At 40.8% G+C, this 27868-nt stretch overlaps 4 protein-coding genes across 4 annotated transcripts in view; 3 read left to right on the top strand and 1 right to left on the bottom strand.

Moving 5' to 3' along the window:
• Positions 1-47: 47 nt before the first annotated feature.
• alg5 (ALG5 dolichyl-phosphate beta-glucosyltransferase) lies at positions 48-3587 on the top strand. Its single transcript, XM_072445883.1, has 10 exons — positions 48-269; positions 979-1147; positions 1313-1359; positions 1783-1851; positions 1920-2012; positions 2076-2189; positions 2266-2325; positions 2420-2571; positions 2669-2754; positions 3071-3587. The coding sequence occupies exons 1-10, from the start codon at positions 207-209 to the stop codon at positions 3184-3186; spliced, it is 969 nt and encodes a 322-aa protein (XP_072301984.1). The 5' UTR covers positions 48-206; the 3' UTR covers positions 3187-3587.
• Positions 3588-7757: 4170 nt separating this feature from the next.
• On the top strand, positions 7758-17142 carry kl (klotho). The gene is made up of 14 exons (XM_072445643.1): positions 7758-8211; positions 8990-9265; positions 10057-10487; positions 11249-11328; positions 11519-11681; positions 11762-11867; positions 12534-12683; positions 13432-13667; positions 14397-14592; positions 15051-15229; positions 15342-15449; positions 15548-15653; positions 15795-15921; positions 16787-17142. Exons 1-14 carry the CDS (start codon positions 7768-7770, stop codon positions 17140-17142), a joined length of 2958 nt encoding a protein of 985 aa, XP_072301744.1. The 5' UTR covers positions 7758-7767.
• A 258-nt stretch (positions 17143-17400) lies between these two features.
• On the bottom strand, positions 17401-20168 carry rfc3 (replication factor C (activator 1) 3). The gene is made up of 9 exons (XM_072445882.1): positions 19884-20168; positions 19664-19801; positions 19487-19554; positions 19061-19158; positions 18807-18988; positions 18593-18729; positions 18413-18511; positions 17826-17895; positions 17401-17748 (listed from the first exon to the last, which is right to left on the bottom strand). Exons 1-9 carry the CDS (start codon positions 19968-19970, stop codon positions 17557-17559), a joined length of 1071 nt encoding a protein of 356 aa, XP_072301983.1. The 5' UTR covers positions 19971-20168; the 3' UTR covers positions 17401-17556.
• A 4152-nt stretch (positions 20169-24320) lies between these two features.
• The window catches only part of LOC140360606 (uncharacterized), a 21754-nt gene continuing 18206 nt past the window's right edge, over positions 24321-27868 (top strand). Inside the window, exon 1 of the mRNA XM_072445881.1 lies at positions 24321-24966. Within this exon, the coding sequence (XP_072301982.1) occupies positions 24328-24966 (639 nt within the window). The 5' untranslated portion in view covers positions 24321-24327. The remainder of the gene's footprint in view (positions 24967-27868) is intronic.

Below are 27868 nucleotides of genomic sequence, written 5' to 3'. Positions count from 1 at the left end.
TCACACTGATGATGTGTCTACAAACAGCACTTCCGCATCCCAGGCTCGAGTTCAAAAAGCTGCTTTCTGATGAACATTTAAGGACTTTTAACATCATGATTTGAGTTCTGGACAGGTCCATATTGTCTTTTGCCTCTGAGCACACATCAACCCCGGAGCACATATTACCGAGGCTTAGCTGCTGGGCTGGGGCCACTTTGTGGAAAATGGACTGTCTTTGTGAAATTGTGCAAGCCCTGATTGCACTGGCAGCTCTAGCTTTAATTGTGGTAAGTGCATAATGTTTGATTATTTAGTCTTGAAGTGTTTGGTGTATTTTGCAGAGGTTTGGAAGTCAGACTTGAGTCAACATTTTGATGATTGAGACTCGACTTGGAGCTTTATGACTTGAGAAGACTTGATGCTTCTCCTCAGTGTGTTGTTAGTTAGATGTGATTTTAACATGAACAAACTGGAACATGTAATATATATATATATATATATATATATATATATATATATATATATATATATATATATATATATATATATATATATATATATATATATATATAATTGCAAAAATACAAGTTAGTTGGAAGGACTTGAAACTCCGAGCATAGGCCTTGGACTTGACTTGGATTTGTGAGCCACAGACTTGGGACTTGATGCAGACTTGAGGCCAAAAGCTTGAGACACAGACCTGCAAAACAAGTACTTGGTCCCACCTCTGTAGTCTGAACTATTTGTGCACTGCCATAGGGGTTACTATATGATTGCGACACATTTATTTACCTACTTTGAATCTGGTTTTACATTTTAAAAAAGTTAACCGTCACAATGCTGTATGAATACACATCAATTTGAAATAGTTAGAAATCAAAGAAACAAAAATCAAATAATTCAGATCTATACCCATATATTTTACGATACAATGTAGCTCAGAAACAATGGATTGAACCTGTTCTTTAGTCTCTTTTTTCACTCCTCTCTATTCAGGTGTTAGTTGTCGCCCATGTAACCGCAAAGAAAGTCAACATGACACGCCACGAGAAGGAGAAATACTTCCTCAGTGCCACAGGGGAGAAACAGAGCTTTCCCAGTCTCCACGATCCTTTCACCGTCGAACTGTCTGTAATCGTCCCGGCTTACAACGAGGAGCTGAGATGTAAGTCATGATGGCGATGTTGTGGTTACACTGATTTAAACCATACTAACATTACATTGAATAGCGCTGAAACTTGTTGCTGATTTTCTGCTTTGTGGCTCTGGTCATTCTGGTTTGATGCCTTTTGAGAGATTCTGAAACATGTCCACCCTGTGTCTGTTTCAGTGCCGGTGATGATGGAAGAAGCCATGGATTACCTGGAGCAAAGACAGGTGCTTGCTTAATCTGAATCGAGTTTTAAGTTTGTCTTTTATTAGGGATTCATAATTGTGTCCGTAAGAAAGATACAAATGAATTACTCTACGATTATTGACATATTGGAGTCTGGTGTAAAAAAAAAAAAAAAAAGCTAAATGTATGCATGTTAATTACTTTACTACTTAACAGGTTTGTTTCCGTGTTGTCAGATGTTTCTGCCCAATTGTCCAAGTGAAATGCAAATAAACAAAGTTGTAACTTGGATAGAGTATAGAATAAAAGTCTAATTCTGATTTGCAATACATTTTAATACTTGTCATATTTCATTTATATATTATTTATAGTGGTAGAAAATGAGGTTCTCAACAATGACAGTAGATGGCGCCATTTCACTCACTCATTCACTTCACATTATTCTTTTCATTGTCCCTATTCAGAAAAAGATCCCATCCTTTACCTATGAAGTTATTGTGGTTGACGATGGCAGCAAAGACAAAACCACACAGGTATGAACTTATTCTATTCATTTTAAGTAGATCATTTTCTTATCGGAAGTTTTCCTTTGTCTTTTCAGGTGGCAATGCAGTACACTAAGACGTACGGTGCGGACAAAGTGCGAGTGTTGACGCTGGTGAAGAACAGGGGCAAAGGAGGAGCGGTGCAAATGGTAGGTCTCAGTACACGCTGACGTTTATGTTATTTCCGACTGTAACTGTGTCTGTGCCCAAAGGGAACCCTGAGCTCCAGAGGCAGACTCATCCTGATGGCAGACGCCGATGGAGCCACAAAGTTCTGTGACATTGAGAAAGTAGAAACTGCACTGAATGAGATTAACCCAAAACCAGTGAGATATATTTACTCATCATTTTATTCTAATGTACAACGTTCCAAAGATAATTAACAAGTGCATCTTTGTTAAGGAGAATATGGCCATTTCCTGTGGTTCTCGCGCTCATTTGGAGCAAGACTCGGTAGCTCAGGTAAATATATACGTTTTTCATTTGTAATTATAAGGAGTTGAGTAAGGAACCTTCTCTAAACTCTAATACATTTTATTTTATTATCTTCCTTTAGCGCTCTATGTTTCGAACATTTCTGATGCTGGGCTTTCACTTCCTGGTGTGGTTCTTCTGCGTGAGGGGCATCAGAGACACACAGTGCGGATTCAAGCTTTTCACTCGAGAAGCTGCTCTCAAGACTTTTGCCTGTCTTCATGTGGAGCGATGGTAGGTCACACTTTCAAAGAATTAAGATTCTGAGAGACTGATATCGTATAATATTATTACTTTTTATAAGGAAATAAACATTCTCTTGTTTTTCTAGGGCTTTTGATGTTGAGCTTTTATACATCGCTCAGTGCTTTAATATTCCCATCGCAGAAGTAGCTGTAAATTGGACTGAAATAGAAGGTAAGATTGTAATTTAATCATCTCTGGAATACTTCAAGAAAAAAAAAATCATTCTTTTATTAAACTGCTTTGTCATATTGTCGTGTGTATTCCACATAATTAAAAAGTGATTAGCTATGACTATTGTGAAGCAGTTATAGAGATATACAGATGTAGTCTTAGAAGTCGTTGGCAAAACTGCAATTGTCAAGTCTGAAAAGTATTTGCACGCTTGTCTAAAATGTGTATCCGTATAATTATGCTGTTATTGATATACTTTATATAGTCTGGCAACAATTAATGAGTTCATTATTTAGTGTCTTCATGTGCTCCCCAGGCTCCAAGTTGGTCCCGTTTTGGAGTTGGCTGCAGATGGGGCGAGACCTGGTGTTTATTCGGCTGCGCTACATCACGGGCGCATGGAAACTGCAACCGGCGCTAAAGACTGATTAGCGACATAAACTCTCAAATTATGGGCTTCTTTTAACGGCCAATGAGCCTTAAAAAGGGAAGTAACAACTGTGTCTTGTCACTGCCAAACAACGGGCAAGAGCGCAAACGGCATCTTAAATATACAATTGTAATAAGATGTGCTTTCTTGTGACAGTTGTGGGATTCTCACGGTGTACAAAATATTGGCTTGTGATGGTCATCGTTACACTGCTGCATCGTACAGCACTGACTGAGTTACTTATATATTTGGCCAATCATGATGTCTTTGTAATAAAAATGTGAAGGACGAGCTGGCTCAGGTCCCGGCAGGTGGAACACATGTTATTGTTGGTGATTGGGAACTGTAGATGAGGACTGGTTAAATGGATGACTGAGACCATGATTAAAAAGTCTAAATATGATTATGATTGTGTTTTTGGGATCTAAAGCAACAGTGAATGTAACACAAATTATAGGCTATAGACTATGATATAATCCGACTATAGCCTGTAATGTAATGCGACTTCTTTTGTATACAGCATATTTTAAGTCAAAATTGCCTTAATCAGTTCTTTATTAAGATAACATTTGATAACATTTGGCCAGACTCCTGAGAGGCCTAATATTATTCCAAAATCCATGTAATCACTGGGATGTTTGTACTTCATGAAACATCTCATCTCATTGGGAAGAGTGTTAACTTTGATCTACATTTGATGCGGACATTGTCTTGGAGAGCATTGTCCAGCTGCGTCCTTGTGGTTGGACTGATAGAAAATACCTCTATAAGACTGTGCTGTTGTGCAAGTCTGAGGTCAGATGATGCAGATGTCTCTCGAGGAGTGCATCCTGTTGGTGTCCGCTCTGTGCCTGTCTGCGCTCGGACAGAGAAACTGGAATCAAGGTTAATTCTGTCTGCATTTGGCCATCATGTAGTCTTCTACACAGGTAACATGCTTCTGTTGAAATAGACAAATGCAGCCTTTTTCATGTCCACACATTGTGCTGTACTGAGGCTACAACATGAGCAGCGTCTGACTGAGTGCAAGTTAAAATGTGCTTTTAGAACATGAACAGGAAAGACACGTGTTTCTGGTGTAGACGGATCCAGGAGCAGCGGTGATGGAGCCTTGGACTGTTGTCATGACACTGTTCAGTGATGAGTGCCCTGTATTATATATATTATATTATAATTGTATATATATTATAATTGTGTATAATATATATATCATATATATAATATTTACATATATGATTTACTTATTTTTTTATTTATTTCCTTTTTAATAGAGATCTTATGGCATAATATTCTATAAACAGAAGACAGAGTTGGAAAAATCTAATGATCTCTAATCTAAATTATTGACTCTGACTCTATGTAAACATGTTTTTTCTCATAGTTTTCTTTTCCTCTGTTTTTGCTAAATCTAAAAACAGTTCAGTGCATTATGTTATTGTAGGGACCCTAACCCTGAAGTACCAGAAGGCAACAAAAAACTTGACTTACTTGCCATCATAGCCCAGTTTGGCTGCACAATTCAGATATTTATTTATTCAAGGAGAGGACCTGACGTTTCTAAGCAACGGGTTTCAGCCTGGAACAGGACAGGACAGAGCTGGTGGCATTAGTTTAACCCCCTGAGGAGAGATTAATATGCCCGCGTGTTTACATTGTATTTCCGCTACAATGATAAGATTATTTGCCGGACAAAGATAAACGGGTAAATAATAGAGCAGTTATTGAGGTTTTATTATAGGGACGTTCTGCACCTGAGCCATGTGCAAGTAATTTCTTATGTTGTTTGGATTTATGATTTACATAAATAGAAAATCCCATTCAAAGAGACGCAAATATGACTCTTACCTTATCAAATGTAATACGTTTGTGTGTGTGTGTGTGTGTGTTTTTATTTTATTAGGCCCGAGCGCCACAAGCTGGCGAGAGGCCTATTAGTCTCGTAAGGCCGTGCGCACGGCTGCGAAAGTTCGCACATAGTGCGCACGAAATCGAGCGCGAAGCGCTCGCCCACTTCCAAACACTCACTAACGCACTCCTTCACTCATGCACGCCCCGTGCATACTAATTAGTAGTAGGAAAATGGAACATTACCGTTGTAAACGGGCAAAGCCCGTGCAAAAGTGCACACTAAACGAGCACAAAGCGGTCGTCATCCCCATATAAAGCACTCATTTGCGCTAAGTAGCTCACGAATACGTTCCCCATCTCTTGCATGTTCCGTGCATATAAGCATGTAATGCAAAATTTGAACATTATTACTGTATAGAGGGCCAAAAACACAAAGTGCAGGGGTGGACCATCAAAAGTTATCCACATTTTTATTCTAAGAGTCACGGTGTCTGTGCGGCAAAGCCGCACATTTTGCCAAGAATTCAAAATAAAATTGCTTTTTGATGGTAAAACAAAGGGGAGAAGATATGACAGCGTCACAGATTCAGCAGTAGATGTAATAAAAGGACAATTGGGGCGCGTTAGCGCCCCCTCCTCGTGCGGCGTGGCGGCGGCATGGCGGCGGCGTAGCGGCGGCGGCGTGGCGAGGGCCGATCATTGCCGCTTGCGGCTTTGATTTTTTCTTACTTTCTTTGCATAGGTCAGTTTATTGAAAAAAGTGATATGTTTTTTTCTCTCTGTCAAAACAGTAGTTAACACGCACAAAATATAATTTACTAAAGCTTTCTTTTTCATTTAAACATTTTTTCTTTTAAATATTTTACATATTTTCTTTTATTTGTTAAACTATTGTATAAATATATTTTAAATTGGTCATCTTGAATCTAAATTCCTTGTTTCAACATAAAATAAGACTATTTAAAGGTTTACGATGTAATTTTACATTTTTATGGGTGGAAGATCACATGCTTGTCATCTCTGGGTGTGTTTTTGTTTTGTCTGCAATGTTCCACAATATGGCACGAAACATATTTATGAAGATGAGCAGTTGACACCATCTGGCTAAATTCCAGATCAGATCTGTGGAGCGGTGACCCCCTCACAGTGAAGAACGCATGTTTATCAAAATAAGTAATATAAACACCTAGAATTGAATAAAAAAGTTGAAACCAGACTGTGGGCAAAAGCAGCATTATCTCCATGGAAGAAGAAAACATTTCACACAATGTGCTTTACAAATATAATATGTTATAGATGATTATGTAACATTGTGTGAAGACAAACACACCAACAACAGTTCCACCTTTATATGGAATGGACATGTCATTTATTTGCCAAAAGATAAAACTAAACTAAAACAATATCCTGTAGTTTTTCATTTTGGTTTTTGTTTTGCACTTAAAAATAAATAACCTAATTGCGTCCTATTGTGAGCGGGCTTGCATCTCCACAGACCTGGCTCTACACTTGGCATGCTTGTTTCTAAATTATGTTGCTTTAGCTATAATATTCCACAGTACAGTATAAAACGCATCTATTACCACGGAGAATTATCCTCCAGAATGTCACATACTGTTACTTTAAAGTTCAATAAGTCTAAATATTCAAAAGAGTATTCAATATTGTGTGCAGTCAACAAATGTAGGCCTAAGAACAGAGGCTTCATTTTCACTTTCTAGTCAGTTTAAAATAGAAAGAAAGAAAGAAAGGACAAAAAAGAATGACGTTTTGTAAACACACTGTCCTCTGCCCCCCGCGTGTGTAACGCCCCCCGCGTGTGTAACGGCCCCCCGTGTGTGTGTAATGGCCCCCCGTGTGTGTGACGGCCCCCGCGTGTGTAACGGCCCCCCGCGTGTGTAACGGCCCCCCGTGTGTGTGTAACGGCCCCCGCGTGTGTGTGTAACGGCCCCCGCGTGTGTAACGGCCCCCCGCGTGTGTAACGGCCCCCCGTGTGTGTGTAACGGCCCCCGCGTGTGTAACGGCCCCCCGCGTGTGTAACGGCCCCCCGTGTGTGTGTAACGGCCCCCGCGTGTGTGTGTAACGGCCCCCGCGTGTGTAACGGCCCCCCGCGTGTGTAACGGCCCCCCACGTGTGTAACGGCCCCCCGTGTGTGTGTAACGGCCCCCGCGTGTGTGTGTAACGGCCCCCGCGTGTGTAACGGCCCCCGCGTGTGTAACGGCCCCCCACGTGTGTAACGGCCCCCCGTGTGTGTGTAACGGCCCCCGCGTGTGTGTGTAACGGCCCCCGCGTGTGTAACGGCCCCCCGCGTGTGTAACGGCCCCCGTGTGTGTGTAACGGCCCCCGCGTGTGTAACGGCCCCCCACGTGTGTAACGGCCCCCCGTGTGTGTGTAACGGCCCCCGCGTGTGTAACGGCCCCCCGTGTGTGTGTAACGGCCCCCGCGTGTGTAACGGCCCCCCGTGTGTGTGTAACGGCCCCCGCGTGTGTAACGGCCCCCCGTGTGTGTGTAACGGCCCCCCGTGTGGCCCCCCTCGCCGGCTCGCGCTCGGTGACTGATTGATCTGCGTCGGGGCCATTCGCCTGGAGACCACGGCGCGTCAGGTGCTCCGTGGACAATCATTAACCACCCGGAGAGGTCCAGGCGGGGCCCCCCTCACCGGCCACAGTTCGGACCGGCGACCGGACACACGACTTCACACTCTGGACCCACAACTCCGGTCGGGACAAGCCGACATGGGCGCGCTCCTGCTCCTTCTCCTCCTGACCGGCGCCGCCACCGGGGTCACGGCAAAGCCCAACTCCGGTCTGAAGACGTGGGGTCGCTTCAGCCGGCTGCCGTACCCGGGGGACAAGGCCTTTCTCCACGACACCTTCCCCGCGGAGTTCATGTGGGCGGTGGGCACGGCCGCGTACCAGGTCGAGGGCGCGTTCGAGAAGGACGGCAAGGGGCTCTCCATTTGGGACACCTTTACGCGCGGCGGGAACCGGCTGGTGACGGGCGACGTGGGCAGCGACAGTTACCACAACGTGCACGCGGACGTCCGGGCCATACGGCAGCTGGGGGTCTCGCACTACCGGTTCTCCCTCTCCTGGGCGCGCATTTTCCCCAACGGGACGCGCGGCAGCTACAACGAAATCGGCACCAACTATTACCGCGCCCTGATAAAGAAGCTGAAGGTGACATGCTGTGCTATTTAGTAATAAACTGCAGCATATGTAGATTGTTATTTGACATTTTGTCTCACTGTCAATCGCAATATTGATTTAAAACGGCTTAAAATAGAAAGGGGTCAATTGGCTTCAGAACTGATAAGCTCTGCCTCTTGTAAAGATGTTTTCGTTTATTTACTTGTTTTGATTGTTGGGAAATAGCTATATAACATTTTGAATTGGTTTAATAATTGCAAGCGTCAGGCATGTCCAAACTAGGGCCTGGGGGCCAAATGCGGCCCTCAGACCAATTTTTGTTGGCCCTCCAGCTTCCTGCTATGTTGGCCCAAACAACAAAAACTAGTACTTTTTACTGTGACAGTGAGAAAATTCAGGCTTATTGATTGTCATACCAACCTAATATTAATGTTCCAAGTCTAATTAAAAGTGTGGAGACTCATTGCAATTACGTAAAATGCAGAATTTCGAATGATTCACTTTGTCATTCAACAAATTCGACATTGTCAAGTTGTTTGTGGCCCTCTGCCCCGTTTAAGTTTTAAAATGCGGCCCTTGGTGAAAAAAGTGTGGACACCCCTGGCTTACGTTTAAGTAGGCGGGAATATGGGGTAGGTGAAAACAGATCTTTTCTAAGCCTCAAATTCAGGATTATGTCCTGATTACTCAAACATGCATGAATCAATCAATCAAAATACAAGTCTGACTAAAGTAATGATGTGGAAACACTGTTATAACATGATACAGAGCTCAGAAAAGTGTATTTTAATCATTATAATCTTCAAAGGAGATGCGCGTGCAGCCCGTGGTGACGCTGTACCACTGGGACCTGCCCGAGCACCTGCAGCAGAGTCTGGGAGGATGGACCAACCCGCAGTTAGTGGACATTTTTAAGGATTACGCTGATTTCTGCTTTCACACGTTTGGGGATGATGTGAAGACCTGGATCACCATTGATAACCCGTTTGTGGTGGCACAGCACGGGTACGGCACTGGGGTGGTGGCCCCCGGGGTCAAGAACAACCCGGAACTGCCGTTTAGAGTGGGACACATCCTTCTGAAGGTGAGAAAACTATGTATAATGTTTTATTCACTGAGGTGGGTAATACTCACTTACATTTAGTTTTTTCTGCCACCTCAGTTTTACTTCTACTTGAGTAATATTTTTAAGTAAGAGTAGGCTACTTTTGAGTAAAAGTTTTGCCAACCTCCCCCACTTAATAAACTGACTAAAAATAAATTGTTCAAACATTTGTTTTACACTGACATGATTTGTTGTTTTTTGTTCATATATTTTGGTTGTAATTTTTTTTAATGTTTTGTATGTCCGATTACACTCGGACATTACATTTTACTTCCACACTGTTGGTACCCAAGCAGTAAATTCTCCAAATACTTACATTTTTTAAAAAAAAAGAACGTTATTAATTTGGGTCACAATTTCTACATACTTATTCATTACAAATGTTCTAAATGCACATGAATGAATTACTAGGCTATTTGGATATAAGCTCCAAATTAGAATTGTTCCAAAATAAGCTTTTATACTATCCAGTTTTCATACTGGACCCAATAATAGCTTAATAATTATGTTATTACTATATATTGGTGATTCTTATGTTTGTGCTAATACAGGTACCAGCAGGATGGTGCACATGCTCGTTCTGTTGGTACACTACACAGTCCTCTACAGTCTTTTTAAAATGTATTTATTTGTCTCAATTTGTTTTATAGTTCTCCTTTTTGGTCAGTCCTGGTTTAGAACAACTAAACAACATGTGTAGCCCTCCTTTAGACCTGGTTTGGAGAATAATTGCTCTAACCACGTAGTTCTCATTGTGTCTTCTCCCTCAGGCCCATGCGGCTGTCTGGCACCTCTATCACCATCGCTATCGGCACCGTCAGAAGGGTCGCGTCTCCATGGCACTGGCGTCTCACTGGATCAGACCGAGCCAGACGTGCCGAGAGAGCCTGAGGGAGTGCCAGTGCTCCCTGGACCATGTTCTGGGCTGGTTCGCTCGACCTTTGTTCACAGACGGAGACTATCCCCCCTGCATGAAGGAGCGGCTGGGGTCCAAGCTGCCCTCTTTCAGTCCGGAGGAGAGGGACTTTGTCAAAGGAACCGCCGACTTCTTTGCACTGTCTCATGGCGCGGCGTTGAGTTTTCAGCTCATCAACGACAGCCTCAAATTCGGGCAGAAAGAAGATCTAGACCTGAGGATGCTGCTGTACTGGATCAATGCAGAGTATGACAAGCCGCCCATATTTGTGGTGCAGAGTGGTTGGTATGTGGGGTTTTATATCTTGCACATTCATTAATTGCACTTGCCATTTCTCGAGTCACTCTTCGCTTTGAGTGCACGATGGAAGAAAGGCACCATCTATTTTATTAAATTTATCACTTCTACGTAGCAATCTGCATACACATATCCAATCAAATGTATAGTTAACGCTCCCTTCTTGCTCAAAATCATTGTACTAAGACCATAGTATAACTTTGATGAGCTTAACACTAAAGTAAAACATTGTTGAGACGGCAGTTCTCTGAAGAGTTTGGAGATCTAACCTAAAATGAGGTGAGTTGGTGCAATGATCAAATTGCAAAGGCTGCAGTTATTTGGATAATAGAATGTCCTCTCTAAAGACTGAAATGTCAGGTTTTTATTTATAATTTTTTAAAATCTTGTTTTCTTGTTGTGATTTTGACCTCTACAAACATATTCTGAAATTCACAGGACTCTCGTATTAGTTTATCCCCTGTCTTCATCTCTCAAATGTTATTGCTTGTGTGGTTTACAGCAGAATCCTAATTTTTAAACATATCTTGCAAATCTAATTGCAGTACATTTTTGATAGTTTATTGAGTAATGAGCTAATAAACAATGCTAAATAATACCCATGAAGTTGCAGCGTGTTCGTAACCATCAGAGGTTAATATTTATCTACCTAAAATACTTTATGACTTTATGGCTGGTGGAAAGTGTCAGACGTTAATCTTTATGTGTTTGCGTTGATTTTAAAATGTTTCTGTCGCTGCTTTACACAGGTATGTTCTCGGCAACACCAAGACTGAAGACCCAAAACACATGTACTACCTCAAAAGGTTCATAGCAGAGGCCCTGAAATGTTAGTAACACTTGTATGTATAAATCAGTAAAATCCCCACATTTGTTGTCTTTTATAAATATATAATTCTGGAAAATATGTCTTTTGGAATATTTGTCCCAGTTGTTCTTGGGATTTTCAAATGAACAGCAAAGGTCAACACTTATATTTTTCATTAACCAATGTTATTTTCCCTCTGTTTGTGCTGTAGCTATTGTCATCGATGGTGTGAATGTGATCGGATACACAGCCTGGTCCCTCATTGACGGCTTTGAGTGGTATCGAGAATATGGGATCAGACGGGGGCTTTATTATGTTGACTTCAACACTCCAGACATGAAGAGAGAGCCAAAGACATCTGCTAATTTCTACAGGTTTTTAACCGCACCACACTTATTCCATTTGAAAATAATGTGTGGGTTTTACATCAGCCTTTTACATATTCTATTTTTAGGACGGTGATCCAAAGAAACGGTTTCCCAGAGCTTCCAGAGGACAGACCAGCTCAAGGAGTCTTCCCCTGTGACTTTGCCTGGGGAGTCTCTGCCAACTCCATCCAGGTCTGCACGCCACCATCAGCCATTATGGAGAACATTCTGCAGCACACGCCTACTAAAATATTACCAGAGTTTACTATTTAGAAAAGGTGGTTTATAATGTTGCAAAAATCTATCTATCTATATATCAGACATTTGCCAAGGACCCTCCAAAATGTGGAAATCAGTTTATTATATATATATTTTTTTCAATGTACACATTAAAGAGGTGCAACTGTTAAAAATCATGAGAAAAAAAACCTTTTGAATACATTTGCAAAGAAGTTTTTGGCTAGTAAACATCAGGTTAACATAACACTGAGTCAGGAATAGACTGGAATAGTCCTGTTATGGACTTGGTTTACATTTGAAGGTATTCCGGAAGCTAAATCTTTCTTTAGGTGGTGTGAACAATGTGAGCAGGCCAAATATGTAAGACTTGTGAGTTAATCCACACCGGTGTCTTTGTGTTTGAGTTACCATTGCAAAAGTACAGGTGAAAGTTCAGTTTTTGCGTCACTCCTCCCCATTAAAGTTCTTTAATCATACACCTGCCAACCTCCTGGAATATGCCATCCGTGACCAGCTGTTTCTTTGCATCGGTCCCATTTGAACTGCTCTGCATATATACACACGGCACTCGTAGCAGTGAATTTGGCCGGACCTGCTCCTCTTTCTGCGTCAGTGCAGGTGGAGACGGTGCCCAGTCAGTTTGCTGACCCCAGTGTTTATCTGTGGAACATCTCCAATAATGGCGAGCTCATCAAACTGGAGGGTCTCGTGGCTCCGCCCCTGAGAAGAGCTTTACGCTGTGCGGACTACGCCACCATCAGACAACAGGTCAGACATTCCTGCTGAACTGCTCAGTCTGTAGTTTAGACCTCGTCTGTTATGCATTAATTACCAGTTACCAACATTCTTCAGTCTCCACAGGTATATAACAATAATGTCATGACAACAGTCCCATAAGAGATAAACAATAGACAACAAGCAAGATACAAGAAACATAAAACTTGTCTTAATGAGATTGATTTGTTAACTGTCATTTTATCTGTTCTGTGATAAAATGCAATACAATTTTTTTTAGCAACAGAAATATCAATATGAAGATGAATCTGATGCATTATCTGATTATCAGTAATCAGATTATGGAAATGCCATGTAAACAGTAATCTGATTTCAGATTGTTCACAATTGTTCAGGTTTTGACGAGGTTCTGGTGACAAAAATGGCAAACTTTGCAAATGGCAAAGAGAAAAATGAAAGCTATGTCAATAAGAGAAATGTTAAAGATTAAAAGAATGACAATAAAATGCATTGTACTTTGTCTTCTAAATTGTCTTCTGTATACAACAATCACCCAGGCGTTTTTGATGTTTAGATACTAAAATCTACTTTTTTCTGTTTATTCTAGTTCTAGATTCTTACTGGCCCTGTAAATGTAAATGTAAACGAGATGGTTTATGATTAAAACACTGCCTGAACGCCAATGTTTCCATGGGCAAGACACTTCCCTGACATTGTTTTGAGTCAGCAAATGCATCTGGCAAAAAAAAAAACACCAAGTCTCCTTTTACTTGTGTTTTAGGTGGAGGAAATTCGTCAAGTCGGCGTGAACCACTTCCACTTCTCGCTGAACTGGTCGGCCCTGGTCCCTTCAGGAGACGTGTCCCGCCCAAACGACACTCTGCTGGGGTATTACCGCTGCTTCAGCCGGCAGCTGCTCCGGGCCAACGTCACCCCTGTGGTCACTCTGTGGCACCACACGAGACAGAGGAGCAGCCTGCCCGCCCTGCTCAACAACAACTCCAAGTGGCTCAACAGGTCACTGCACACGGCACTGATGCAACACTGACATTTACTTTTTGAGTTGTTTTAAGCAGCCAAGTGCTTGTTTAGGACAGTCAAACCAACTTTACACAAAAAACCTAAATACATTTGAATATTTTGAAAATGTTGAATTATTTCCAATATTTCAATGCCACAATTGAACACATGCAGTAACGGATCGTATTAGAGCAATAGCTCTCTTTTCAAACCAAATGCCATCTACGGAACACATTTATTCAGGTCTTTAGCAGGACTTTTCCAGCATTAAATGGGGCTAAACCAGGTCTAAAACTGGACCGCATCATTGCTACAGTGGTTTTAAAGACAAACTGAGAAGAGGACATGTGGGTAAAATTGGCATTAAACAAAGAAAATAAAACAAATGAAGCAAATGTAGAGAGCTCACGTACCACAGTTTGAGAACTGCTGTATTAGCTCAATGAAAGATAGAATTACAGAATTGTATATTAAAAGAGTGTTATTTTTATTTACATTTTATCTTGTATTAACAAGTTAGTAATTAATCAAATAAAATATAATAAAAAGAGTTGTTGGAAATGGGCACAAAGATTTTAAAAATAAAATATAATAAAACCTTGATAGATAGATGCTATATTACCCCCCAGGGAGAAAACAAAAATACAAAATATGTGTTTAATCACACACACATGTTTTAAAATATATATATTTATATGTATATATTTTTCTATCTTGGGACATTAGCAAGACTGCGGAGGCATTTGCAGACTACGCCAGACTGTGTTACAGAGAGCTGGGGGCCCATGTGAAGATGTGGATCACACTGAATGAGCCCAATGATGAGATGGTGAGTTACCAAGAGGGACATCAGATGCTGCGAGCGCACGCTTTGGCCTGGCACGCCTACGACAGGGAGTTCAGACATCTGCAAAGAGGACAGGTGAGGTTTGACACTGGTTTGCATGAGGACAATGACATGTTTGTATTGTATTGTCAGCTGCATTCTCTTGCATAAAAAAAATAACACGGTCACAGAGTAAAATACTGTTTTATGAGAGAAAGTGTGCAAAACCAGACCATCACTGAACCAAAACACATGTTTAACTGTTGAGCTGTCTTTTGGTGAGAAGGAATGTCTAATGTCTCTTCTGTTACTTTGTTTTTTGGTTGTTTTGTGGAAAATCTATATTTAAGTATATTGAAGAGACGATTTCAGAAAAACATTTGAGAAATAAATCCCTCTAGTATAACATTTATTTTAACTTAATATTTTTGAGGAGTTCCACTGTCTTAATCTCTTATAAGACAGTGATTTGCATATTTTAGTTGTCAATTTGCAACTCTTAACAGTTTGTGATTGAATAAATTGTACATTGAACATACTTGTGTGTACCTCAGGTGTCTTTGGCTCTGCACATGGACTGGGTGGAGCCGGCCTTCCTGTTCAGTCGTGAAGATGTTGAACCGGCCAAGAGAGTGCTGGACTTTCGCGTGGGCTGGTTTGCAGAGCCGATCTTTGGCAGCGGAGACTATCCTGTGGGGATGAGGAGCTGGCTCCGTCAGCTCAGTTCTGTCAGGTACGAATGACAACACTATTTATTTTCATTGGTTAAATGCAAGATACAGACAGACTGATTGTGATATACTTATTTACATCTTAACATTGTGCATTACTGTGTATTTTCATAGCCTTCCTGTGTTTAATGAAGTCGACAGGGGGCTGGTCAAAGGCTCTTACGACTTCTTTGCCATAAGCCACTTCAGTACTAAACTTGTAACCCATGCCAAGGAAGACACGTAAGATTTGATTTCTTCTTTCAAAATACAACCTTCTTTTCAGTCCACTTTCATGTTGCATGGTAGTTAAAAGGTTTTTCTATTGACTATTGCTGTAGGTACACTTATTCTGCCATGTTAGAGGTCCAACACATGATAGACACCACTTGGATCATGTCCCCGAGACCGGTGGTGCCATCGGGGCTCAGGAAAGCACTCAACTGGGTACCAAATTTTTACTATTTCACCAATAAGGCTACCGTTACGTGCTTGACGTCTGCTTTGGCAATACAATTCAACAAATAAAGCTGCAGCACTGTAGTGTTTGAACGGTAAAATAATGCAAAATCCTGCATTGTTCTATAGGTAAACGAGCATTACAATCACGTCCCTGTTTATGTGATGGCCAATGGGGTCCAGGAAGACCCAGCTCATTTCAAAGACAATTTACGAGTCTACTACTTGTACAACTATATCAACGAAGCACTGAAAGGTAACAACGCAATAATCTATTAGCCATAAACGGAAATATGTGTTTTTTTCCCTGTCTTTTCGGTCACTATCTTTGGTCTGTCTGAGGAGCTTAATGATTAGACTGTTTTGGACAGAGCTCTCAACAAAGCAGAATACAGTCAATACAAATAAAACTAAGTTTACTTTCTGATGTCTTTAATTCATCAGGAGAGTCAGACAAAATCCTTGCAAATCTGCATAGTGTGGACTTGTAAAAAAAAGTTCAATATGCAACTAATGAGGAGATGCAGCAGGAGGAGACACAAGGACATTTCTAAGAGAAAGTTAGACTCCCTGACAATTAAAATCGGGTTTGATAAAGCCGATGGGGAGAGAGGTGACCATCAGCTGGGGTGGGAGACCTCTGATAATGCTGTATATATATATGTATATATATGTTACTGTGTACTATCACATACTGGGCGTAGGTCATATATCGCAAAATATTTGCTGAAAGTGTCAAGGAAAACAATACAATATTTGTATTACTTGCATATGTTGCACTTATAGAAGAAGAGGAGGAAACTTTTGTTACATGTTTACATTGAGCGTCATCTCCCCATCTGCTCCTCCTGGTGGCACCAGCACAATATAACATGCATTTTAGCTGTATGAGGAATGAGTTTCATAAGACATTTTATGTACCTAAAGTACAGTGCGTTTCAATTATATTTTAGAAAAATAAAAACATGTGGGGGGTATCCAAATGAATAAGCAAAAATGTCTATTTTCCCACACACAACTTACAATTGTGAAGTTTGTTAGATCATTTCTCAAATAATATCCAAAGCACAAGTCCAAACTATTTGAAATGTCTTAATGTGTTTTTGTCTGTGTCCTGCCAGCGTACACACTGGATGGCGTAAACCTGAAAGGTTACTTCGCCTATGCCCTGAGCGACCAAAGGGACCCTGGATTTGGGTTCTACGGCAACATACAGGATGAGGTCATCATCAAAGCGTCTCTGTTCAATTACCGAAATTTAATACAACATAACGGCTTCCCCATACAAGGAGCAGACCCCCAAAACTGTCCCGGACCACCTCAGTCCTGCGTGAGCTGCCAGGTCCTGTCAAAGACAGTTTTAGGCTTTCTCACTCTGGTCGGGTCAGGAATTTTGATCACGCTTGGTCTTATCATTTACTACACAGCAAAGAGACAAAGAAGGCCGTGGCTACAGAGCCGCGGCGCGGTCAAATAGCCCAGCAGTTTCAGGAGCCGCGGCACGAAATAGCCTTGCAGTTTCGGATGCGTGCCGCGGCTCTGTAGACACTCCCCACAAGGCCACCAACCTAAATATGTTGTGCTGCGTTAGCTAGTCCTGGTCAAAGCACTTTTTTCTGCTGCTATATATGTCTGCTGTGGTTATTTTGTTGAGATAATTATTTGTAAAAGTAATTTATTGGAGTTTTAAAGCAAATATATATTGTATTTATAATAAAGAACCTACAAACAAAAGTTCAAGTGCATTTTTTATTAAATGTGTTCACTATCAAACTGGGCATTTACATATTTCTGAAAGGGTTAGCCATCACAATACAAAATATACTAACACTGTTGGGGATTAAAGTCAAGAGTTATTTTTTGGAAATAGGCAGAGTACAACAAAGTCTTGTTAAAACATCATGGCGTCCAGTCCGTCCTCCATAAATTTCTTGTAGATGGCCATAAACTTGGCGACAAAAGCCTCGAGGTGGAAGATGGCTTTGCTTCCCAACTGCAGCCTGTGTTCGTAGTGCGCTGCAATGTGAGCCACCTCGGTCTTCAGCTGACCATCACAGTTGTTCAGCAGCTCATTTACAAGACTCTGAGAGCGGAATATTGTCAAATGAAAATGGAAATGTACACAAAAAATGTAAAGTTGAATGCTGAAAGAGTATTTACCTTCATGATCATGTCAGGAGGGATGCAGTGAGTCAGGAGCTCATACAATCTGGCACGCACCTCCAGCAATCTACAAGAAGTAAAGACAAGAGGGAGTGAGTTACAGACTGAAAAATGAGAATGAAATGTGTCAATTTCCTTTTTCAAGTGCAATTTTAATAAAAGTATTTGCCTAAGGGAGATCAACTTTAAAATGCATTCCTTGTACATTTATTTTTCAATGTTTCCTATTTTGTACACAGTTGTAACAATCATTTTAAAACTGTTTGAAAATTAAAGTTGAAAATGAAACAAATGTGGTGTGATCTTTCAAACAAGAATGAAAGTGACATTTCTGCACGATTTTAAGTCATTTTTACTGTCGTTTTACTTTAGTCGGATACTTCAACCTCAATTAATTCAACATCGTGAATTTCCGTTGAATTTTAAATAAAATCTATGCTCCAAAGAGATTATTGTAAATATTTTCTACCCCAAACTCAATTTTCTCTTTTTATTCTTATTTTTTTCAATTCAAATCTGGAAACTACAGAAACATGAAAGATATATATTTAATCCAGCCTATTACTGTAATCCATGTATTATACCTCTGTGGGCTTTGCTGGCTCACGATTGCATTGGCCGTCTCCCTCAAGTAAACCTCCCAGTCTGTCTCTGGCACTTCCTGGTCTGCTGAGAATGGATATCTGAACAAAGCATAATAAATGTCACAATGTAGACTATCACACACAATATTAATACATAGATATGAGACTGCAGATTCTTACTGTTGCACTCGGCACGCCTCACACATCAAGAGAGCTTTGCGCAGATTACGACCAGACCTTTCTGAGATTTGCTTTGCCAACTCAGGAGGAAGAATAAGGCCCTCTTTTTTGCATACGGCGGCCAAAACACTACATACCTGCAAAACAGATGCAAATGACAGTGAAATACAAGGCTTTTTGTTAGGATTATAAGAGAAAATCTTCACATTCTCACCTCTTCAGTGCTGGGCAGAGGCACCCTAATAGCCAAGCATCGGCTTCTGATTGGTCCAATGACTTTAGAGGTGGAGTTACAGCAGAGTATGAGGCGGCAGGTGGACATGTATTTCTCCATAGTGCGACGCAAAGCATGCTGCGCGTCTTTGGTGAGTCTGTCCACCTCAGTTAGCAGGACCACTAAGGATTAAAAGGTTAAGGTCAGGGTCATTTTTTATTAAAACATGTGTACTATTGTGGAAAGTATAATACCTTTGAAGTCTCTCTGAGTGCTTGACTGGATCTGCTGAGATTGAGCTACAGTTTTTATCAGCTCCTGAATCACAACTCGGTCCTGATTTCCTGCGTCACTAAAAACAAAAACAAAAAGTGTTCAACATAAAATTTTGTGGAAGCTGGAAGTGGAAGATCTGGCACCTGCTTGACTCCATGAGGATGGAACTAAGCTTACCTTGAAATGTTCCACAGTACCGCAATAAACTATCACTATAATTATTCTACCATTGGTACAAACAGGCGGTACCTCCAGGCCAAGTTACAGGTCAGGGGCCTCATTTATTAAGCAACGCATATGTGGCAGCAAGCATCATAAATGAAGCCCCTGATCAGTGGAGAAGACAAGTAGACTCGCCACCAGAAGCCAGCTTTGGTTTACTCATTATAAACATTGTCATTTACCTGGCATTTACTTCCAAGTGATAATTGCTTGCTATGGTGTTGATTTCAATCTTCTTCTTTGATGGAGCCTGTACAAACAACGGTACCATTCAGTAGTGACACGCAGAAGCACACATGTTGTTTTTTGATACTCTTGTTGTCAATTATTAGAATATTCATGGCTTGATTATGTCTTACCACAATACTTTGATGCTCGATTCGCAGTTTCTCCACTCCAGCTCCATAAAGCTCCCGCAACAAACACATGATGCGGGTTTTCTTTCCAGACCCCGAGGGGCCATACACCAACAAATGCGGGAAGTCGCCACATTGGACCTAAGAGCAGACAGAAATCAAACGTGTCAAATATGTAATAAGCAGTGAGTTATACTGAATGCAAAGCTAACTCTGCTCTCACCAGATTTTTCAGCTGCGCCGCTTGCTCTTTGTGATAGTCTAATTTACCCAGGGAGTTGGGTCTGTATTTATCCACCCACAAACTCATTTTCTCTTAAGATTCAGCAACAAATGTACTTGATTCTGGATGTTGTTGACAGTAGAAGGAGCTCTCCCGCGAAATCTTCACACAAACCGGAAACGCGCGCTGTGCTCCGCCTCAAGAATCTACGGAGGCTCCATTAGGTCAAAAGACGCCACCACGCGAATGTATTAGTTTGTGTTTTGGCCACTGAAATGACACATGTTGATGCTGTTTTGTAAACGATGAGCCGACGCCACTGTGAAAAGGTCAAGGTCATTCATAGTTTACGTTTATATTTCTCACGTTAAGAAAAAGTGCAAGTAAGTTTTTGTACGTCGCATACATTTGTAGTTAAAAACAGATCTGCTGTACAGCCCTAGGCATTATGTTAATTAGCATGTGTGCAGCTGCTACAGATGTGAAGCTGTTGCTAACTTTAGACTGGTTTATACAAGACAAGTAGAGATATTCCACACTCAACTTTTTTTTTTTTTTTTGATCTAAAGAAGTACTGAGCCATGGGCAGATAACATCAGATTGAAATGTGTTTACCACATTAATCTGTTAAAATACTATACTACTAACTAAATGCTTATGTTTTACCGTTGTCGATAATGTAACAAACAGAGCGGCAAAGAAAATGACTGATGGAGGATATATTATTATTATTATATTATTCTCCTAATTTTTGCAGAACATTTGGGAAAAGTAAAGTCACTGCCCTGAAAAGGCCACTGAGGTACAGTGTGTGACTCTTTTAGGAACTGGGAATCCAAAGTTAGGATCGTATTTTGATTTATTCATTGATAATCGTCTTACGAACCAAAACAGAAAGTGACAACATAAATAATTAGCCATCGTGTACAATGTGTTTTGTAATTGTCAATAAATCAATCTGACAGTGGTTTGACTTGAACGTGTTAATTTCCTATTTAAGGACAGATTGATAATGCTTATAATATATAATACTAAAAGAAAATCTTACTTGGCCTACATTTTTAATTGCTAGTAATTTACTAATTGTGTAATGAACCTTGGAGACCGACGAGTATAGATTCTCAATCTCCCAACGTTTGCAGTGCATCTAAAGACTATGGACACTATGGACAGATTCATAACAATTCAAGAGCAAATCATAATTACAGATCTGCACTGGTTTCTAATTTAGATGCATGCACCGTTTAAAACTTTTTTTTAAAATTGCGCATGATTTCTATATGATTTGTAGTATGATTGTTCTATATATCAACCTCAGTCTCTATGATTTCATGCAGATCCTCACTGCGGTAACTGTATATCTGTGACAGGAATGCTGGGTACGAGGAGCGTGTCTCTGCAGGTTGGCGTAGCTTGCATTGAAGTACGTGTCTGAGGTAAATTGATGTGCATCTGTCATTGCTTTAACATACTGTAGCATGGTGCAAAATGTGAGTCCGGTAAGGGGCCTGTGGTTCTTCAGCGGCTGATAGTATATAATAGTTACTGGACTAAACCAGGGTGACTTAAGAACAATGCTGTCGTTCAGCAGGATCGAACCAGGACTTGGACCAAAGCAATAATGAAACACAACCAAACCTTCATGTTCAAGGTTTAAGAAAAAAAGAGTAAACCAAGACAGCACTGAACCATTATTATTATTTTTATTATTATTATTATTATTACAGTAGTTTTAAAGCACTTTTTCACCTTCAAGCAATATTTTATTAGATCCATTCAGGGCACATAAAGTGCTTTACTTGGCAATGTGGGTAAAGTGTCTTGCCGAAGGACACAAGAACACAGCGTTGTGGCCGCACTATGGCATCTGGTGTTCCAGCGGTCATCCATCCAAGTACTAAGGTCCCGACCTGCTTACCTTCGGATAACTGAGATTTGGCTTTGGCAAGCATTTATGGCCACAATACTCAAGTAGAACAGTACGACTGTGCAAGAGCTAAGGCTTTAAAAGGTGAATAATACGTTCTGTTTCTAAATCCCTGCATCAATTAAAAATATTTAGCAACAATTTGTGTTGCTCAAAGTAATATTAACCTCACCACAAGAATCTTAAATCATGCTGGTGTTTCCTAATGGCATAAACCTGGGGGGAAAATAAAAGTATTTGCTCCTGCAACGAGCTGGCTCCTGTCCTAAGGCTCAAAGTTGCAAGGATAGGCTCCAGTCACCCGCGACCCTTAACAGGGACAAGCGATAGAAGATGAATGAATGAAAACTTACTTATTTTTTGCCTGTAAATACTCTCCAGGAGCAGGCCCCAACAGGCACGACCCTTTCAAGGTTAAGGTGCAAATAGCAGGTCTTTACTCTTGACCAATGGCATTCCCTTTGAAACATGAAATTCAGTGTTTGCCAGCAAACTCTAGGAATTCCTCAGTCCCATGAGAGCTGTTTAAAAGTAATTTATTACAAGCTGTTTTTGCAATTGCTGAAAATAGCCTAATTTGAGCGCTTTAGTGAAGTAAGTGATTCAAGCATTACCTCATGTGTTTGATGGAATGTGCTTCTCAGGTGAAATTCTTAAGCCTCTGGCCAAATTATACAGCAATAACCAAAACGAGTTAAGAGATGCATTTTTCTTGTCCTTAAAGTCTGAACAGCTAAAGGTACAAACAACCTTTAAACCCCTTTTCACACATATGTCTTTCACTTGTTATTTATGTGCCCCGGCCATAACACAACACGCAAGGTTACACAAACACCTGCCTGTGTCTCGATGAGGTAATGTAGGAGGGCGGAGGGCATTCCTCTACACTTCTCTCCTCCCTCTCTTACTTTGCCTGTAAAATATCTTTTCAAGGTAAACTCTGTGGATTTGTGACACACGCTTCACGGCAATGAGACTCCACTTCTGGATCAAAAGACACCGCTGCCTGCAAGTGTTGGATGACGGTGCACGGGTATGTACCAATCTATGTAAACTATACTTAGCAGTTATAAGCCACTACAGGGTTTATATATCAGACCCTTCTGCTAACGGTAAACATCTGACTGTATCTGTTATGTTGACAAGTTGTACATTCTCAACTACTCAAATCCATTATAATGATAGTAATGAGGAGTTGTTTGATTGGATTCATCCCTGGTCAAATGCCTCAGAAATAAAAAAAAAACATATTTTTATTATTGTATAAAACATATTACGATAGATGTTTCTGATATTTTTTGTAGAAATTTTACATAAGTTGCGCTAGTTTTACTGTAGGTACAAAACAAGAAAGCATGTCAGGCAAGGGAAGGGTGTGCGAGTCAAAAGTACTCAGCAGGAAAAAACATTGTGTTTTAAAAAAATACTTTTGACAGTGAAAAATCCTTCGAGCTGCATGGAGCTGTCAACTTCTTTGGAAGCAATAACTTATCCCAGCTAAGACACTGGACCCGCCCCTGGAGCTACTTCTACAACTCCATCTACAGCTTCTGGAGTTAGCATTTCTAGTTGTAATGCAGTGTGGATGTGTTAGCAGTTATTTGTTTGCTCTGGTAGCTTTCATCAGCCTGGATGTAATCCGCTGCCGTTAGGAGTGAGGGAAGGACAAGGATTGTGCTTCTGTGATGAAATGGACAGATAAACTTGTCTAGGCATTGCTATCTCCATCTGTATTGACTGTACACCACTGCTTTGTTTATGGAAACCAACATGAATCCTCTTAAAGCGATAATGAAAACATGCCGTTTCTGTTTTAATATTTACCTTTTTAGATTTAAATAACTAGAATACTTGACAGATCAATGTGATTTAGGTTAAGGAATACTTTGTCTCATTAGAGAAATTTGACTCTTCCTTCAATGCCACAACAGAATTTGAACTGTTCTTGATCTGGATTTCACGACTTAACTATTGTTCATGCTTTAGTAGACATTAAGGTTTTACAATGCATTTAAACCAAACCAGAAATTGCTCATCGCCAACTTGTGCAATTAATTTAAAAATGTCTATTTTCTTCTTACTCTTTTTCAGCTCAAACTTTGAGGGACAACGCTTAAACATGCACATCTGGCTCTTGAATAAACATGATGGACTAATTGCTGTATCTTAGCAACCTAATCCAGTCTGACAGATCATCAGACTCGGTCAACAGGGCCTATAGATCAAATTGCCATCGGTCTTGTCAGATGCAGACGACCAGTGATGCATGAAGGCCCAGTGGCAGCTCTGCTTATCGAGCAGCGCTTTAACAGGCCCGAGTTCCCCGAGGCGGTCGCTCTCCCTCTGGTAAAACTACAAGGTCAAGTTTTGGCTCCTGCTCAAGCCTCTAATAACTGCAACACCATGTCTGAGCCTGTCCCTTCGCTAAAATCGGCCCCAGACTCACCGGACAACAACAACACTCACAGTCGGACAGAGCGACACAGAGATAGCTCTTCGTCTCATGAGTCAAGCAACATGGACGAAACGCAAAGCTGTGGTAGTTTAAAGGATCCCGTTGTAACTAATACAGACGCATCACCGACCAGAGAAGATGGCGAGACTCTGTTGAAACATGAGTCCTCTAACGTGACTGTTTGGATTTCCCCAATAGACGGCGACAAATCCTCTCTTAATGATCTTGATGTCAAAAATGAGGATGACATTACTTCACCAGATTCAACCCACGAGGACTTCCCACACGATCTGCTCAGGATTGTAAAACACAAACCAAGCGCTATTGTGTTTTCAGACTTTGATCCCAGCGCTGAAAACCCTCCCGCCGTCTTCTCTGATGAGAGCCCGAAAGCCAGCGGGGGGTCGTCTTCCTCGTCCACGGCAGCAGAAAGCGAAGAGGTGGAGGAGGAGGAGGAGGAGGAGGACAACGACGATGATTTTCCTGAAGCTTCACAATATAAGGAATTCCTGGTCAGTCGTCGCCGTAGAAACTCTAGCAGGAACAGGAAGTGCTCGAGGAAGAGACAGGATGCCCAGCCTAGTAGCACTTGTGGTTGGCAAAAGACCACTACAACGGGCAGGAGCGGCGACGCAGGCAGCGAGGACCGGGGTCAGTTTGCAGGTGGGGACGAGGAAATACAGCAGGACAATGGCAAAGAGGTAAGAAAAACACATCCTATATATAATTGATAGCCCTAAAGCCATAGTGTGGCTATTTACATTTGCTGTCACTTTGCATTGCAAATGAGCTCTTTCTACAGGATTTAGTCATTCATAATGTGATGTAATATCTATATTCTCCACTAGAGGGAAGCACATGCATGTAATAGACCAGATTGACTTTGCTTTATGTCTGCTGCAGATTTTTACACTAAACAGTCAGCCAGGGTGAGCAGGTTTAAATAAATTAGCTCACAGCAACAACCTGGTACATTACATCTATCTAGTTTATGGATAGATATAATGTACCAGGTTGTTGGATAACATACAATTTGTACTGTTCCTGTCACATTTAAGAGCTCAACAAAATATTGTGATTGAATTTATATGAGTTTGTTGTATTTGTCGTTGTTATACTTATCTATCCATACCCACTACTTCCCCTGAGGATTAGATAGTGATATTAATGACTGAAAATAGTTACTTCCTTTTATTGTTTTGATTGATATTAGAGGGATTTAACCTGTCACTATAAGCAGTTTGAGATGTATTGTTTCTTTTTAATAATTACGCTGAACTATAGTATCGAAGACTACTTTCTGCTAATGATATTTTAAACACAGCATAAAAATCCTTATCAATTCTTTTCCAAAAGAAGGTACGCCCACAAAACATGAGCCGCAATCAATCCATCGTACAAAGAAACGCAATATGTGTCGTGTGTTGTGATCTACATATGCAAGTGTAAAATGATTGTTCATACTGTTTTTTATTTACCTTTTTATAGTAATGCTCATGCCAGGTCTACACGTAGGTCTGTACGTATTTCTCTAATCAAAATAGAACGTTCCATTTGTTTCTCGGTTGCGAGTGGACAGGTTTTATGAATTCCTCCCATTTTTCCTTGGGCCGGACTTGGTATTTCCATCTCCAGCCCAGTGCCAGGTCATTATTATAATCCTGCCCTGGCGGCTCTTGCACCTGTCGTATCACGCCTCTGTCCCGTTGGCACCGTCTCCCCTCCTGCCCTCTGGCTCTGCTGCCTCTCTGCCCCCTATAAAAACACTTGTTCTCCCTGTGCAGCTTTTGTCCTCCTGTCGCTCCCAGACTTCTTCACAGTCACATTCACATACATGTAAAGTTAGAAAGGATCCTTTGTGACTGCGCATTCTTGGCATTTTTATGCCCGGGTCGTTTTGTCACAGTGCATAAATGGGGGGGAAAAACTTTCAAACGGAATAATTTGAGGCATTTCTGAAATTCTATAAAGCTGAATACAGTTTATACATGGATTTTGTTGTTGTTGCTAAAATACCGTGAAAATCATATCCCGTATTTTCCGGACTTTAAGTCGCACCTTTTTTCATAGTTTTGGCCGGGGTGCCACTTATACTTATATTTTTACTTGTATACCGGAGCAACTTATATGTGATATTATTTGATATTTTCACACTTGCAACCGCATTTCATACTCCAGTGCAACGTTTATATGTTTTTTTCTTCTCTATTATGCATTTTTTGGCTGGTGCGACTCCAGTGCAACTTATAGTCCGGAAAATACGGTATTCTTGCTGTCTACGGGGTTGCCTCTCCACAGATCTGAGCTGAAGATGGATAAGTTAAATGCCTTACTGTGGAACGTTTCAAGCATTGCCAATTTGCCATGGAGACGAGCAGAAAAGCTACATAGTGCACCTTTAATGGAGACTTGAGACCATTAGAAATCATACAATTATAAACCTCTTCACACATCAAGTTAATGTCTGTGTAACACTTCAGAAAAGTCATTGTGGAAATGTAGGTAGAACTAATGACGCATGAAGGCCTATTCTCTGTGTGAGTTCAGTGAGAAGGAAACATGCATTAACATTTCATGAACTTTGAGAGCGCTCATGAATTACATCATGGCTCTGTATTTTTACAGTTGCAGTGTTAAATTCCTTTTCCCTCACTTTGTCAACCCTTTCTTAAGCCTGAACAATATTTTATTTTCTGTAACATTTTAGAAACTCAATGTATATCATGAAACCACGTTTGGGCTACATTGTTTGGGGAAAATATGTAAAACATTTTTCTTTTTTAATACATTTTTTTTAAGCATTACAATTGAGATTATAATTGGGATTTATGTTTTAATAGTTTAGTTCACATTCAAAACATGTCCAGGAGCCATTACATTTGAGAGAAGAGTGAAACATGCTAACAACTGCCAACATGTTTATAGAAGTCTAAAAACTACAAGGTTAACTGGCTTTATACATAAAAAGACAAGATATTGGATTGTTAACGAGAAAGTTATGTTTCTTAATTGATTTTGGTTTGAGTTTGACAATAGTCTGTGTTTTATGTACAATATTTATAAAAGTCACTGGGATAGGCTCCAGTCACCCGCAACCCCGAAAGGGAACAAGCGGTAGAAAATGAATTAATTTATAAAATTAATCATATTAAAAAGCATTATTTTGCCAATTCATCGCTGGTTTTGGCCCATTTGTTTGCTAATGCACTGGGTTAAGTCCTGGGTTTCACTTTGTCCTAGTTAGACTGTAGTTTTTAAATGCCAAGTTAATTTAATTTAGTTCTAAAATAGTTTAACACGTTTCTCTCTCTCCTTACTTGATGCCTGTCCTGCAAATTGTGGGTTAAAAATAGCTCTGGGTACACAGCCCCTCAGTGTCCTGTGTGTGAGATGTGGGGGCTGCAGCTACACAGGAAATGACTGCACTGCCAGGCCGTTAATGTAGATATTTTCTAGACTGGCCAGTGCACATGGTTTTGGCATAGGCAGTGTTTGTGAGTGGGCGGGTACAGGGGTAAAGGGGGGGATGTGGGGGAAATGGGGGCGCCTGTATGTGAGGCCTGTTTGCTCTTGTAGCCCCTCAAAAGGCCCAATGTGCTGCTA

Source organism: Eucyclogobius newberryi, unplaced genomic scaffold, assembly GCF_026437365.1.
Source record: "Eucyclogobius newberryi isolate DKJ021-1_F unplaced genomic scaffold, fEucNew1.0.hap1 SCAF_15, whole genome shotgun sequence".
NCBI lineage: Eukaryota > Metazoa > Chordata > Actinopteri > Gobiiformes > Gobiidae > Eucyclogobius > Eucyclogobius newberryi.
Note: the sequence above shows the minus strand (reverse complement) of the source record. Positions and strands in the feature narration are given on the sequence as shown.

Bases quoted from the DNA above. Each gene is read 5' to 3' on its own strand.
- kl (XM_072445643.1), top strand. From the start codon at position 7,768: ATGGGCGCGCTCCTGCTCCTTCTCCTCCTGACCGGCGCCGCCACCGGG. The intron at 11,682-11,761 runs GTTTTTAACCGC...TTCTATTTTTAG, and splicing joins ACATCTGCTAATTTCTACAG to GACGGTGATCCAAAGAAACG. The intron at 12,684-13,431 runs GTCAGACATTCC...CTTGTGTTTTAG, and splicing joins ACGCCACCATCAGACAACAG to GTGGAGGAAATTCGTCAAGT.
- alg5 (XM_072445883.1), top strand. From the start codon at position 207: ATGGACTGTCTTTGTGAAATTGTGCAAGCCCTGATTGCACTGGCAGCT. The intron at 2,190-2,265 runs GTGAGATATATT...ATCTTTGTTAAG, and splicing joins ATGAGATTAACCCAAAACCA to GAGAATATGGCCATTTCCTG. The intron at 2,572-2,668 runs GTAGGTCACACT...TTGTTTTTCTAG, and splicing joins TGTCTTCATGTGGAGCGATG to GGCTTTTGATGTTGAGCTTT.
- rfc3 (XM_072445882.1), bottom strand. From the start codon at position 19,970: ATGAGTTTGTGGGTGGATAAATACAGACCCAACTCCCTGGGTAAATTA. The intron at 18,512-18,592 runs GTAAGAATCTGC...TGCTTTGTTCAG, and splicing joins GAGGCGTGCCGAGTGCAACA to ATATCCATTCTCAGCAGACC. The intron at 17,749-17,825 runs GTAAATACTCTT...TTCCGCTCTCAG, and splicing joins CTCCTGACATGATCATGAAG to AGTCTTGTAAATGAGCTGCT.